At 37.1% G+C, this 13,774-nt stretch overlaps 1 protein-coding gene across 2 annotated transcripts in view; it reads right to left on the bottom strand.

The window, feature by feature from the left end:
* Positions 1–244: 244 nt before the first annotated feature.
* Positions 245–13,774, bottom strand: part of RORB (RAR related orphan receptor B) — a 173,955-nt gene continuing 160,425 nt past the window's right edge. For both annotated transcript variants that reach the window (XM_016146197.2, XM_016146198.2), the window contains exons 9-10: positions 11,588–11,700; positions 245–1,894 (exon numbers count right to left, since the gene is read on the bottom strand). In XM_016146197.2, the coding sequence (XP_016001683.1) occupies positions 1,739–1,894; positions 11,588–11,700 (269 nt within the window). In that variant the 3' untranslated portion in view covers positions 245–1,738. The remainder of the gene's footprint in view (positions 1,895–11,587; positions 11,701–13,774) is intronic.

Here is a 13,774-nt window from a genome sequence, read left to right on the forward strand (position 1 = left end):
GTGTGTGTGTTTGACGAGGAGCAAAGAGCAGGTCTTCATGAGTTGGTGGCTGGGCTACACTTACAGGAGATCATAACTTTTGTTGCTTTATATACAACTCTCCTCTAGCTTCCTTTTGGAAAATCTTATTTTGGATCAGATAAGACCAAAGGCATAAAGCCTTCAGAAGACAGGCAGAAGAAACTCCTTGGAATTTGTGCTTTTCTGCTGATCAGTTTGATTGAAGAGCCAGTGGAGAAGTGAGTACTAAGAAGTCTACATTCTCTAATCCTGATCTCACTTCTTGCATTCCGTACCTTCAAAAGTTGCTGAAGAGCAATCCTAGGCTAGATGAATAATGTAACTTTAAACTGCATAGAAAATACTTTTGGTTTGGGGGTATATTAGTTCTATAGAATAATTCAGATCTTTTTTCCCAATCTGTCAAGTTTTTGCTGTATTTTTATAATACAGCATTTTGGAGTTGAGAAAAAATAGAGGCTGCAGAGTAGAAGGACATATAAAATCCTGCCTCTCCCTTTATTGCTGCTTTTTCTAACAAACTTGTTGAAGAGAATGAATATAAAGAACTACTGCTTTACTTTGTATATTCTCTTTCTACCTCTTTTTTGCCAAAACAAACAAACAAACAAACAAAAAACAATATGGTTTAGAGAGAAAATGTTTATATGAAATGGCCTTGGGACCCTGGGTTCTCATTTACTTTTTTACTCTAATTTTATTAGAAACAATTGCTGGTGGTCATAATCTACACACTATTTCTCTGTCGAAGACGCAATAAGCACCAAAATCAAGTTTCTTTCACAACCTGAAATCTAAAGAGAAAAGATGTGTTATGCGTTCTGGTGAAAAACAGGAAATATCTGCTGTTTGGTCAAAAATATTATCTGAGGTCCAATTCTTAAAACAGGAAAATGGCTCCAAATACTTATATTTTTCCTCCAATATGTACCATCTTGACAAGGCTTTGATGTCATTTATAGAAATAGAGTTCTTTTACAGAGGCCATGCATTATAATTATTCCTAGTAGACTTATTTCTGAACTGGTACCATCCTGCCATTGACTATAGATGAAAACTCTGGCTGGGAAAACAAAATCCGATTGCCTAACATAAACGTAACATATAACACAGAAGGTAAATAATATAAGAGAGCCTGACTGAACCTCCTTTGCTAATAGGTATGGTATTTTAAGCCACAGTGCATGTGCATGTATAAGTAATCATCATATATAATATTTTCAGATATTATATACTTATTACATACATGCACAGTGCTTTCCAAGACAGCTACAAATTTACACATGCATCAACTATCTAAAAACATAGAAATAGGTAAGCCTATTAAGTGAAATTTTCTTAAATTATATTGGAACAATCAACAGGAAAAGTAATCATGTAAAGTACCGCTCTGTTCTTGTATATATCTACAATAAAATTCTATAAACAGTTGTCTCCCAAAACATACCCGAATAAAATAAAAAAAAAAAAAAGATAACACCCAGTGTCCTATATTGTATATTTATGGTCATTTCAAAAACAAACAAACAAATAAAAGAGCCCCACTCAGGTGCATATTTACATTCTTCAAACTGTAGCGGTGAAAAATAATTCTATTAAGTGCAGGACATTCCTAATGTTGCAGTAGTGACATTTGTCTTAAGTCTTCATGAACACATTGCTTTTGTCTTAATGTAGTGATGCATTCCATGACTACGAGACAGTCCTGTCGTCGCCTTCATTTGCAGACGGTGGCACAGTCAGGATTAAAGAGCTCCTTGTATAATGGAGGAAAGAGTGTATTCACTATGTCTGGATGTGATTGCTTAAATACCTGCAGCTTCTCCCCGTGCAAGTTGCAAACTGCCGTGATGGTTGGTATCTTGGCTATTAACTGCAGGATGGAGGGACAGGGAAGGAGAGAAAGGAGGAAGCTCATTAGTGCTCTGTCTTCTGAATCACTGTCCTTCCTGGCCCCAGATGAAGGAAAATGGCTTTGGGAAAAAGATGTTCAGAAAGAAAGAAAGCTCACTTTCAGCTTTTCCTTTAGAACAAAACGAAACAAAATAAAATGCTTACCCATCCCTGCCCCCATTCTCTAAAGGGAAAATAAAGAGAGAGAAAGCCGGACCAAGTTTCCTGATTCATTGTACTTAAATAAAATATGTATGGGAGATAGCCTCATCTAATCATTAAGAGTGGGTTCTCTGCAGGCAGGCTGACTGAGTTGGAATCCTTGTTCCAAAATAGCTAAATGGCTGTATGGCTGTGACCTACGCTGTTTCAGTTTTCTCATTTGTAAAACGAGCTTAGTCACACACAGTATCTACATCATTGGGTTGTTCTGTGGACTGAGTGAGGTAATTTGTATAAAAGTGTTAAAAATACCGGAGGCATGAAGCACAATTGTTAGATAGTATTATTGTTATCTATTATTCCCCACAGATTTCTTAATGATTCGAATATTAGATTTGTAGGTTTGGAAGGTGATGATGTTAGGGAAGTGTAACCTAAACTGTATGAGGTGTAATTCAAAATTATCTGGAATGCTTTACTGCAAAACTCACTAGCCTGCCTATATCTCTAATCCTTTTTGGTTATAATGCATAAAATGAAACCTATATTTAATCAGCAGAAAATTTGGGAGGTCACTGGAGCTTAGTTCCCTTAAGGAGGTGTTTTAAAGACTCATGGGAGAATATCCACTTATAATTTCCATATATATATATATCATATATATATCATATACGATTTAATTTTAAGTTCAAATACACAGAAGACAGTGTTTAATAACAATTTAAAATGCCCACAGTTTGCTAAATGCTGTATAGACCTTAGGAGATGACCAATTCTAGCTTTTAACATCCTTATAATTTAGGGACACTTAGAATTCATCATTTAGTGTCAAAATTAGGTTAAACCCAAATATCATTGTGATCTAATAACTGTGGGAATAAGATATGTTCTCATACAGAGAATACTTTTACAAAAGATAAACTTTATAGTTCATATAGCTGACCAAAGGTACACTTGAAAATGATGATAAAATTAAATTTAATAAAACCCATTTAATCACCAATTAGGCTCACTGTGCTCCCTACCCTATTTAATAAGAAACCATTTCAGCCTTTGAAGTAAAAGAGGAAATAGATAATTAGTTACTTCGTGGCTTTTCAAAATCAGAAATTTCCACTCTTTCATTAACTTTCCTTTTAACAACTGATGACTACATAACCATACTACGAGCAATTTAAAAATAGCACTAGGATTAGAGCTGATGACATATTCATTAAAGGGATATAGAACACATAAAAAGGTGGGTGTTTTCAGCCTTTCCATTTCCACTGCTATTTACTGATAGAGATAGAAAGAAAAAATGTGGAATCTTTGTCTACAGAATGGATGTTAAATTTTAGACTCAGAATGAAGACTTTCTGTTCAACATCCCAAGTTACTTAAACTTGTAGTAGGCATTCCACTAAACAGCAGAAGGCACAGACTGGTATGGTTCTTGGTTATAATCTACTTGGAAAGACAGATGTGAGTGAATTTACCACACAGTCGAAAGCAGACTGAAAAACTGTGGTGAGTGCTGTAGAGGTATGCTGCTAGGAAAAGTGGTAGATAACAAGACGTTCTGACTTCTGGCAGGCCAGGGAAGGCTCCCCTGAGAAAGTGCCATAGAGGAGGAGCTCTGAAGGAAGAGTGAGAGCTAACTAGATGCTGGGGCAGGGTTGCATAATATGCCCCAGGATCTTATCCACAGACTCTAAGCTGCTTGGGTTGTTGGAAGAACTGAAGGAAGTCCAGTGTCACTGGAACAGTAGGTGAGCTTGTTCAAGGATAAAGCTGGAGAGGTGGGCATGGACAGATTATACAAGATTCCAGTCTATGTTAAGGCTTTGTTAGGGTTTTAAGCAAAAAGATGATCAGAATCCCGTTTTGAAAGATTCACTTTGAGTCCAGAGTGGAAAACTATCTTTTCTCTATCTTCATAGGTAAAGAATGTACAAGTATGCACTTAACTTGAGTTCCCTGGGAAATTATTCAAGCTCTCTTAACCAGCTGGTTCACACAGAAGGAGACTACAATAATTTCACAACACTGCTTACATTATGATTCTCCCTGAAATAGCGATTAAATGCAGAGAGGCTTTGAAAGCTTTCTATAGTCATCTTCAGTTGAATTGATAATGTGCAGAGCTCCTGAAACTTCCCTAGATGCAACCCTAGAATGCTTGTCAATCTTTAGTATATAGAGGAATTGCTGGAGTGTTTCCTACAAATGTGGATTACTGGGATCTACTGCTTGGGACTCTGTTTCAGTAAGTCTAAGTGGAGCTCTGACCCTATGTTTGAAACAAACATCCCCTGTGGATACTGATATAGTGGATCCATGAAACAGGATTTGAGAAACACTGCTTTAAAGGTTCGAAACATAAATTTACAACTGATTTTCAAAATTGAAATGTAAATTCTTTATCATATTTAAAACAGTTCTTGGAACTGAGTGTAAATTTAGCTCCTATTCAGGAGGCAAATGAGGAAGTTATCATACATAGAGAGGGAAGATCTATGTGCTTAATTCTATTAATTTGGTGAGGGACAAGCAATGAAATTCCTGAGTTTCCTATGATACACAAACACTACACAGAGAGGATTAGCTTAGTGATTAGAAAAAAGAAAAAAAAAAAAAAAAGGAGAGAATTTGAAGCCTGACTGCCTGGATTTGAATCCTGGATCTGTTATTTACAGCTGTATGATCTTGGGCAAGTCACTTAACCACTCGGCTTTATTATCTGAGAGGGCTGTCATGAGGGTTAAATGAGTCAACAAAAAATGTTTATAGCAATGCTTGTTATGTAGTAGTGATATGCATGTTAGGAGTCATGCTTCCATTCTTACATAATGCTTAAAGGAGAGAAATATATAGTTAAGGCCATGCTTGTTTAACCAAATGAGACCTAGGGCAAGAAACCGGCCTAGTCCTTAACCAAGCACCAAAAACTGAGTTTCTGTATATCATGTGTGAATACAAAATCAGCCATTTACTTTAATTGAAATGAAAAAGCAACATCATATTGATTTTTCATTTTCTTATAGCAATTAAAATAAGTTGCTTGTTTAATAAACTGTGATCCATAAAGTAAGCTCCTCGGTACTATAATTCTTAAAGCGTTTTTCTGATTTAGGGATGGTGCGGAAAATTAAACATATAAGAGGAGGACTGAAACCCTTCTACAGTTGCTCAATTGTACTGGAACTATTTAACCATGTGCTTGGTTTTAAAAAGGGAATATGGACTCTTGCTTCTTTCCTACCTAAAACCCTCTCCTATGGGGTTTGGATCCCATCCCTGTTGTTCATCTGTAGAATGGGCTGAATGGTGAGAATTGCTTTTTATTTAAGAGCACTGTGACCACTTGAATGAAGAGCACTGAGAACGGCAAAGAACTTCCCCAATCTCTGTGCTCTCAGAAGAGACTGATTTAAAGGCGTCCAATCAGCTGTGGAAATAGAACTGCTGACAAGGGTATCCATCACTCTGGAGGCATGGTGGGCCAGGAGGCCATGCGGAGGCAGCAGTAGCACTTGTCAGAGCCCAGAAGGGCCTGGCGGAGGAAGCAGCAGGCAGTCATTTATTGCTCATTAATATTATGTACTACAGTTGGGGGACCCCCATTTCAAAGGGAGCTCGGAGCAACCTCAGCAGCAGTTAATGGCTCAACAACTTTTAAACAGCTGGGGAGGTGATCCAGAAGCACTAGGAGATGGAGGGGGTAGTCAATTTCAAATCATCACGAAATTTCTTCATGTTTAAATAATCCCCATACTAGGAGTAGACAGAGAATCTATAAAAAGGCATTTTCACACTCATCTTTTTCTTATACAAGCATTTTTTATAAGAAGGAAGCTTTAGCTTATACCTATATGAGTCTATAAGAAGAACAAGCAGCTGTTTGAGAAGTGATAAGAATCCTATGCCTCTTTCCAGAGGGTACTTTTATTAGAATATCCAGTTTGGAAATGGTACATTCAATGTTGAAAAAAATGGAAGAAGCAGAGGGCAAAACTAGGGATTTTGTTCATATGAACTTCCAGGCCATCAAGATGCTTTCTAATCTGTCGCAAGAAGCCAACGATGGTTTGATCAAAGTGAAAGAAACATTGATAAAAACAAGACATAAACAATTTAGGCTAAATAGATCCACTTCACTTGTCCATTCACTTTTAAGCTTTTATTTAGTAACTTGGCACTGTTACAATAGAAAGACAAACTTTTGTCACTAAGTTGATGATACAGTATTGTTACTGTTATCCAAGAAATGGACTTAGGAATTAAGAAGTTAGTGAACCAGTTGGCTTGCACCTCTCCCAGCTTAACCTACCACAATTCTCCCTGGGAAGGCTGGAGCCTTCCAGATCTGAGTGGGAGGTGAACCTCAAAGAAACAGATGCGTCATCACATGGTGCAGCCATTCTTCTCAGCAAGGACATTCTCTTCTCATAGCTAACCCAGTATCTTCATTGCATTTTCATTACCGTAATGTAATTTTAGGCTAATATCCATGGAGGAAGGAATGTGGTGAGCATCTTCATGGGCCACAAGGGTTTAAAAAGACTTGGCTTTTTAATAATAGATAAAGCAAATAATAATAGTATTATCAGTATTTCTCCTGGAAGAAATAATATTCTCTATAATAATAAAAAAGAGACAGCCCAGCTGGGGCCAAGTAATAACTTTCTGGCCAACGAGGAATAGGAGAAAAGAGACGAGTGTCAGAGATGCTGAGCTTGAAAAATTAGAAAGAGTTTATCAGCATAGAACTATGGGTGTAAAAACACCTAGATTGGTGGTATAGCCCATGATTCCTGGAGGGATAGTATCCATAGCCCACGGCAAGGCACAGGCATTTGAACACTGTTTTGAGAAGTAAATCGAAGACATGGCACTAACTGAAGTGTTCTAGTTGTGGCAGTATAAAAATGACTCTTCCTCCAGGCTCTGCGTATGAAGTGAGCAAGATTTGCAGTTTGAGTTGCACCAGGAGTTCTCCGTGTTTTTCCATTGGATAGATGTATATGTGTTTATAGAGTTTGCTACTTTTAAACTTCTCAGTACAGCTTTGGGCAAGAACATCCCTCCAGGAGTGTTGGGGAAAATATTTACAGGAGTGCTGGGGAAAATAAATATGCTACCTAAAAATATTCTACGACTTTAATTTCCCAGGAGATACAGCAGAGGGGGATGGACTGAAGAAGGCTAGTCAAAGAAGTCTTCAGCTGTGGTCCTGAACCAGAGGCTGCACTGAGGAAATGGTTGGGAATGTGCACCTGAGCACAGGATGTGAGCAAGACAGGCGGACCGTGCTTTGCCCTTGGCCGTGAGCATACTGCCTCAGCCTCTCTGGGCAGGGCAACAAGAACGGCAGATTTAGTGACTTATAATAAGGAAGCCCACAGGCCAGAGGACAGAATCATCACAAGTCTTTGCAGTTCAAACATTCACTGCGTTAGCTCTCACCTTCCCCGCATGCCCTCCCCCCACCCCACCCCATACACAGCAGTGGTGATGTTATTCTCTACTAAGTGGAGAAAGAGCATCATCACAGGTTCCTAATCCTCATGATGATCCTCACCCTGGAAGTAAACATTTCCAAGTGAGTCATCACAGCACCTGAAGCTCAAGGCGATGGAGCCCCACTTAAAACCTGATGAGAATGCTGACCTCTGGACACAAGCTTTATAAACATTGCATGCTTTGCAGCTTTGGGCCAGAATATCACCCTAGACTGAATTACCATAGTGCACAGAGTACTAATTTTAACCTACAAGTCTGTTTCTTTGCTTATTCTAATGGTAGAATATCTAAAGAGTCCTTAAAACTAACACAATAAGCTGAGTATTGAAGGGCAAAAGAAGATGTTAAGATAAACCTTTGTTTTTCTCTTTCAGAGTCAAAGAATACTATGCTGAAGGGATTTTAATGACCATCCAGTCCAACCTACTCATTTCCCAGACGAGAAAAGTAAAGCCCAGAGAACAGATGGGCTGCCTCCCTTCATCAGATGGGGCTTAAAAATATATATGTATATTATAAATATATATATGTATTTTTTTTCCTATGAGCTTTAGTGAAAGTGACCAGTGTCATCTCATTTCCTGGCTTCTCAAATGCAGGATCCAGCCAAATTTAACTATTATTCATAGCTCAAATAGACCTTATACTTTCTTACCTCTGTATCATTTCCCCCATTACTTGGAATGCCATACTCCACCTCTTCAATGCCCCCTGCTCCAACTTCCATCGTTAGAAATAGTTTTCATACATTGGTGATTAGCTCAAACATACCATCTCTTGGATAAAAATTTCTCTGCTAAAATAAAATTTTTTCTGTCTACAACAACTACAACAACAGCACTTATGTACTACCTACTATGAACCATGCGATCTCATTTAGTCCTCAGAATGACAGTATGAAATTGATACTATTTTTAGTTACATTTTACAAATGAGGAAGCTGAGGCACAGAGAGATTAAATCCAGGGTTCTCAGCTAGGAAGTGGTTCCGATTGTGTATTATAAATATGTTACATATTATCATTATGCTAATGAAGAAAGGAAACTAGACCCTTCACAGAGTTTTTGTTTTTCCCAAACAAACAAACCAAATAATATGTAGAGATTAAAACCTTCTAGTTAATTCTCAAATTCTCAAACCTTCCCTTGATCCAAGTTTGGGCCAAAGTATAAGGCAGTGGTATTCGAACTTTAATTTCAGGAAGTGGGTATTTTTGAAAGTGTTTTGGAGACCACTTTCAGGTTCTTTCAAAGCAAGTCAGATAACTGTCTGAGCCTTGCACTTTTCACCTGATGTCTGCTACAGCTGTTCAGGGTCAAACTGGTCAGCAGTGTAAGCAGCATGTGCCCATTACATAGAAGGAAAATCTACCTCTCCTACTAGGGGTTTAACCTGAGCCCCTGAACTTGAATAAAACAGTTAGGTTTGTGTGTATTTTTTTTTTCTAGAAATAGGTTTACCATATTCCTCAATGAATGTACAAATAATATATTAAGAATGATCGTCACTGTTTCGGAAGTATTGTCAAGACTGAAGAACTCCAAGACTATGAAGGCAGAAGGAGCATTTTTGAAAACATGAGAAGAATCTGTGGTAGGTAGAATAGTTTTTCTTGGGCTTGATGAGAGGGTGTCCCTATATGTCCCTATATGTCAATGGTGCCATTGTACTTAAAGTGTTCAAGTAGTCAGGGACTCGAGACACTTATCCACCTCTCTCCAAGCACCTGACAGTTGATGAATCTCAGACTTAGACAAATGGAATGACTGATCCAAAGCCACATGGTTCAGAGCTGGGATAAATGAGAGTCCAGTTCTCCTTCTGTTTCATGGTCCCTCCACATTATTTCAACTAACAATTTATTAAAAGAATGACTGTTATGAGGAAGGGTACACACAAAAACCCAATATCTACATATAATCTGTAGAAGTAATGTTTTGTCATCTGGCTCTAGTGGATTTTATACAAGAAATAACCCTCTTTTAATATTTTTTCTGGTTCCCAGCTTTGCAATACCCTCTTTCTATAAGAAAAAAAAAACTGAATGTTAACTAGACTTATTGTGGTAATCATTTTGCAATATATTCAAATATCGAATCATGTTATACACCTGAAACTAATATAATGTTATACATCAATTATAGCTTTAAAAAAATGAAAAGAACTGAATTGTGTACTTTTCCCATTAAATATGGAGAAAGGGGAATTAAGCTGACCTACAGTCAGTGTTTTTACTTTTTTTTCTTGTCATTAATATCTTTTCTTCTTTTTTTTTTCTGTCTCTTTTATACCTTAAATACCTCAGATCACTTGTACCAAGACACCAGGAAGTGGAAAATTGAGTAAGCATGAGAGTCTTACTCTCCTGGCACAGTAATAATCACAATATCACAGTGTGTTAGAATTTATGCAATCTGTATATATCATTTGAACCACAGAACACATCTATCTATACAGGAGTAAGAAATTATAATCTCCATTTTACAGATGACAAAACCAAGGTTTTCTGACAAGCAGACCATCCTCCTAAGTAGAATAGCAACAACTTTTGTCTAACTCTGGATTTTACCAAGACCTTAATTTTAGTGAGATAAATATGGGGACCAAAGTCTTTGGGAGATCCCAAGTGCCACCCCCACTTCCACATTAATTAATTAGATGTATTTATGCATATATGATACAGAGTAATTACAGAGAAAGATGCATATATTCACATGACCATGTTCTTTGCCAAGAGTATCTGAGACCATGTAGTTTTGCTCTTAACTGGAAGAAAACCAAGATGCAAAGAATAAGTGATTTGTCCTTTCCTACATAAGTGTAAAGTTACACCAAAGAGAACTATCATTCTACAGTGTAGAAATGTTCTTCCTAGGATGTGTTAATTTTAACAAAATGTTACCATAATGAAGCGGTATGAGTTTTTTTTTTTTTAATTTATTTTTTATTTTTATATTTTTATAGCAGCACACTGTATGTGCAAAGTAAAATCTGGTAGTATACCCAATAGAATCTTCCCACTTTTTAAAAATAAAGAACTTCAAGAGCAGAGTGAGAGGATTTGAATGATAAAAACACAAAGAGCAGGATTCCTAACATCTTTACTAAGAATAAACTCCATTTCTTAGTTGCTTACGCTCTGAAAAAATTCCACAAAAAATCCAGTTCTTAATAGGACAAAGATGCTTTAAAATCCTAAATAATTCTGGCCTTCTAAAAAATTCCACTTCTTAAGAAGTTAGAGATACTTTAAGATCTAAAATAATGCTAAACATCAATTATTAGAAAATTCCTTCTTTTTATGATCATTTTACTTTGGTAAACAACTTATCTCAATATCCATCTTAAACATCGCTATTCTTAATTAAGCTGAATCAAGAAATTGATGGCACGTTGCTTTCATTTTGCCCTTGAGATACTTCGTCATTTTGAAAGAACCTCAAGACACATCTTGAGTGAAGAGATTAGAATTGAAGGGAAATTTACAAGGTATCAGTCTCATTTTCTACTCTGGGTAGTACTATCATTTACAATATGCCTGAGAGGACACTCGCTACTTCATATAGTGGCCTACCCTCTATTCAGCAATCCTGCTCATTTTATAGTTCTTTATTTTAAATAAAAATCTACCTCTTCCTAACTTTTGCCCAGGCCTGACTCTTAAAGTAGCACAGAATCCCCTCTTTCAACACATATGAATTCATAAGACTCGATTCCTTGCTTTGAGTTTTTTGTTTTTCCGATGAAACACCTCAGTTCCTTTGATTTGTTTTCCTATACCTGGGGTTTAGTCAATATCATCCTTCCCTAAGGACGTCATTCTCCTCTCAATATATGATAATTTACTAGTCTCCCTTTTAAAATGTGTACATCAAAGTTTAGGCACCTTTGGTAACTTTCAGAAATTTTTGCTGCCGAGAAATGTCCCTTGTTTTATATAACTAGCTCTCTTTTGCTCATTATACTCTCTTCCAGTGACAGCAGGTCTATGGTTTGAGGACTTACCTTTGCCAAGGTCTCATCATCCAGATGATTCTTCTGAATCACATGTTGAAGTGCAAAATAAATCTTTTCCTGAAGCTTCTGGACTTTTCTTGGTTCTATCAGCCAGGCTCGGTCTGATAAAAGCAAAGAATGTGTAAGGGGAGGGAACATAAGCTTTGTTTTATATCCTACATATACAAGTGCTGAATTTCAGACCCATTTCATAATCATTCTAAATTGCTTCTGAAGACATATAATTATTTGTAGGAAACATAAATATTTTATAAGCAATGCTGTGATGACAGAAATGCACAATACATTGACATAGTAAATCAGAATATAGGTAAGGACACAATGATGAAAAAAATTCCTACATGTTTATTATTGTCTGTGCCTTACTTTTTATTTGGACAGTTTATACCTTACTTTTTTTGGACGTATGCTGAGATTTTCCTTCAAAGTAGAAGTTAATGATTTGTGAACAAAGGAATTATAGAAGTGAAGCAAATTTATTGTACAGCAATATTTTTGGTATTCAGGATTCCCCTTCTCCTTTATATGCTATATTTTCATTTAGATAGCATAAACATGAATCAATTTAAAAATTTAATCCTGAATCATCTTTTTTTTTATATTGAATTTTTAATGATGGACAACGTAAGCCCTCCATCCCTTTCTCTCTTCCTCCTTTCCTTTCTTTTTTCTTTCCCTCTTCCTTCTCTTCCTTCCTTCCTTTCCTCCCTCTCTCCATCCTTCTCTCCCTCTCTCCTTCCCTTCCTCCCTCCTTCCTTCCTTTCTTCCTAGAAGCTTTATACACCATGGTGACAAAATTCAGCCTAGCATCAAGGCCTTATGTTGGAGCTTCAATGAGGAGACACCTAGAGTCTCCAAATGCTGAACAAACACTCATGGAAAAGAACTTGGACATGATCCTTCTGAACACAGTTCAGGTCAGGCGAGAAACTCAATTCTGTAATTCTAGACAGAGCAAGAACAAGTCTAGCCAACGATTAAGCAAACTCTTACGTAAGTGAGCACAAAAGCCCTCAGTTGACAATTGTCAATCAGAATAAATTAAGTTTCCCTCCCTCTCCCTTCCCTAAACTATTTGGAGCTGAATAGACAGTGGTCATTATGGCAAGAACCTGGGAGGGAAGGGTGGGGTCTGGCATGAGCGGGAGCCTACCTTGTCTGGAAATCTATCTTCCTTCTCTTTTTGAATATGGCACTTGGCCAGGGTGGCAAACAAGGTATTTAGAGTAGCTAAAGCCTCTGAGCGTGGGTCGGCTCCCAAGGCTGGAAGATTCCCCACTAGGCAGAATAAGCCAAATATTGTGCTTTCAAAATGAGCAGAATTTGATGGCCACAGCATGTTCTTTCTAGAAAAATGCTCATAGTTCAGTTGATTCCTAATTCATATGGAACAAGCTTGCCTTCCTTCTGGGGGCAGTTATCTTTAAGGATTGTTTAGGTTTGATATGCCATTCTTAAATATTTGCTGCTAGGAATTTGCTGATGTGCCACAAATGTACCTAAAGAAGACCATGAATTTTGCAACGCTTTCTTGGAGCAAGCAGGAACCACCTCTCTCATCATAGACCCATAGGCTTAGAACTAGTATTCTACTGAACTATACTCAATGGGAACAATCATTTGCGGTGAGAAAATAGTAGGAGGAACATTATTTGGCATTTGGTTGTTACCAGAAGTAAATTTTTCATGTCACTTCCTCCATTTATCTTTGTGCTTTAGGGTTAAAAAAAAAAGTGCAGCTTGATATTTAGACAGAGCCACAAAAGAAACTGTTAGTAACAACACTCAGAATGATAACAAATTTCCATTTTTAATAAAGTAATTAAGTAAAAAAATAGAAGCTAATGAAAAATTCATAAGATTTAAAAACAAATAAATAAAGCCTAACTGATAAAGAGTATAGAGGCTGGTATTACTGATAGGTATGGCTAGAATGATGTATCAAAGTGTACTGTCACAGGTAAGACCAATTTCTGCCAGCCTCATGGAAAAATAAGTTAGTGTCTAAAAAAAAGAGACCTAGTCTTTAGAGATAAGTGGGTCATAGAAGGAATGAGCCTCTTGACAGTAAAATTTAGCGGGACTGTGTCTTTATTTCAGTAGAGAGCAGTCAATGACACTGCTGTCCCTTGACCCCAAATTTAATTGAACAGCTGAATGAGTGACTCTGAATTC

The sequence above is a fragment of the Rousettus aegyptiacus genome, unplaced genomic scaffold (assembly GCF_014176215.1).
Source record: "Rousettus aegyptiacus isolate mRouAeg1 unplaced genomic scaffold, mRouAeg1.p scaffold_m13_p_3, whole genome shotgun sequence".
In the NCBI taxonomy this organism is placed as follows: domain Eukaryota; kingdom Metazoa; phylum Chordata; class Mammalia; order Chiroptera; family Pteropodidae; genus Rousettus; species Rousettus aegyptiacus.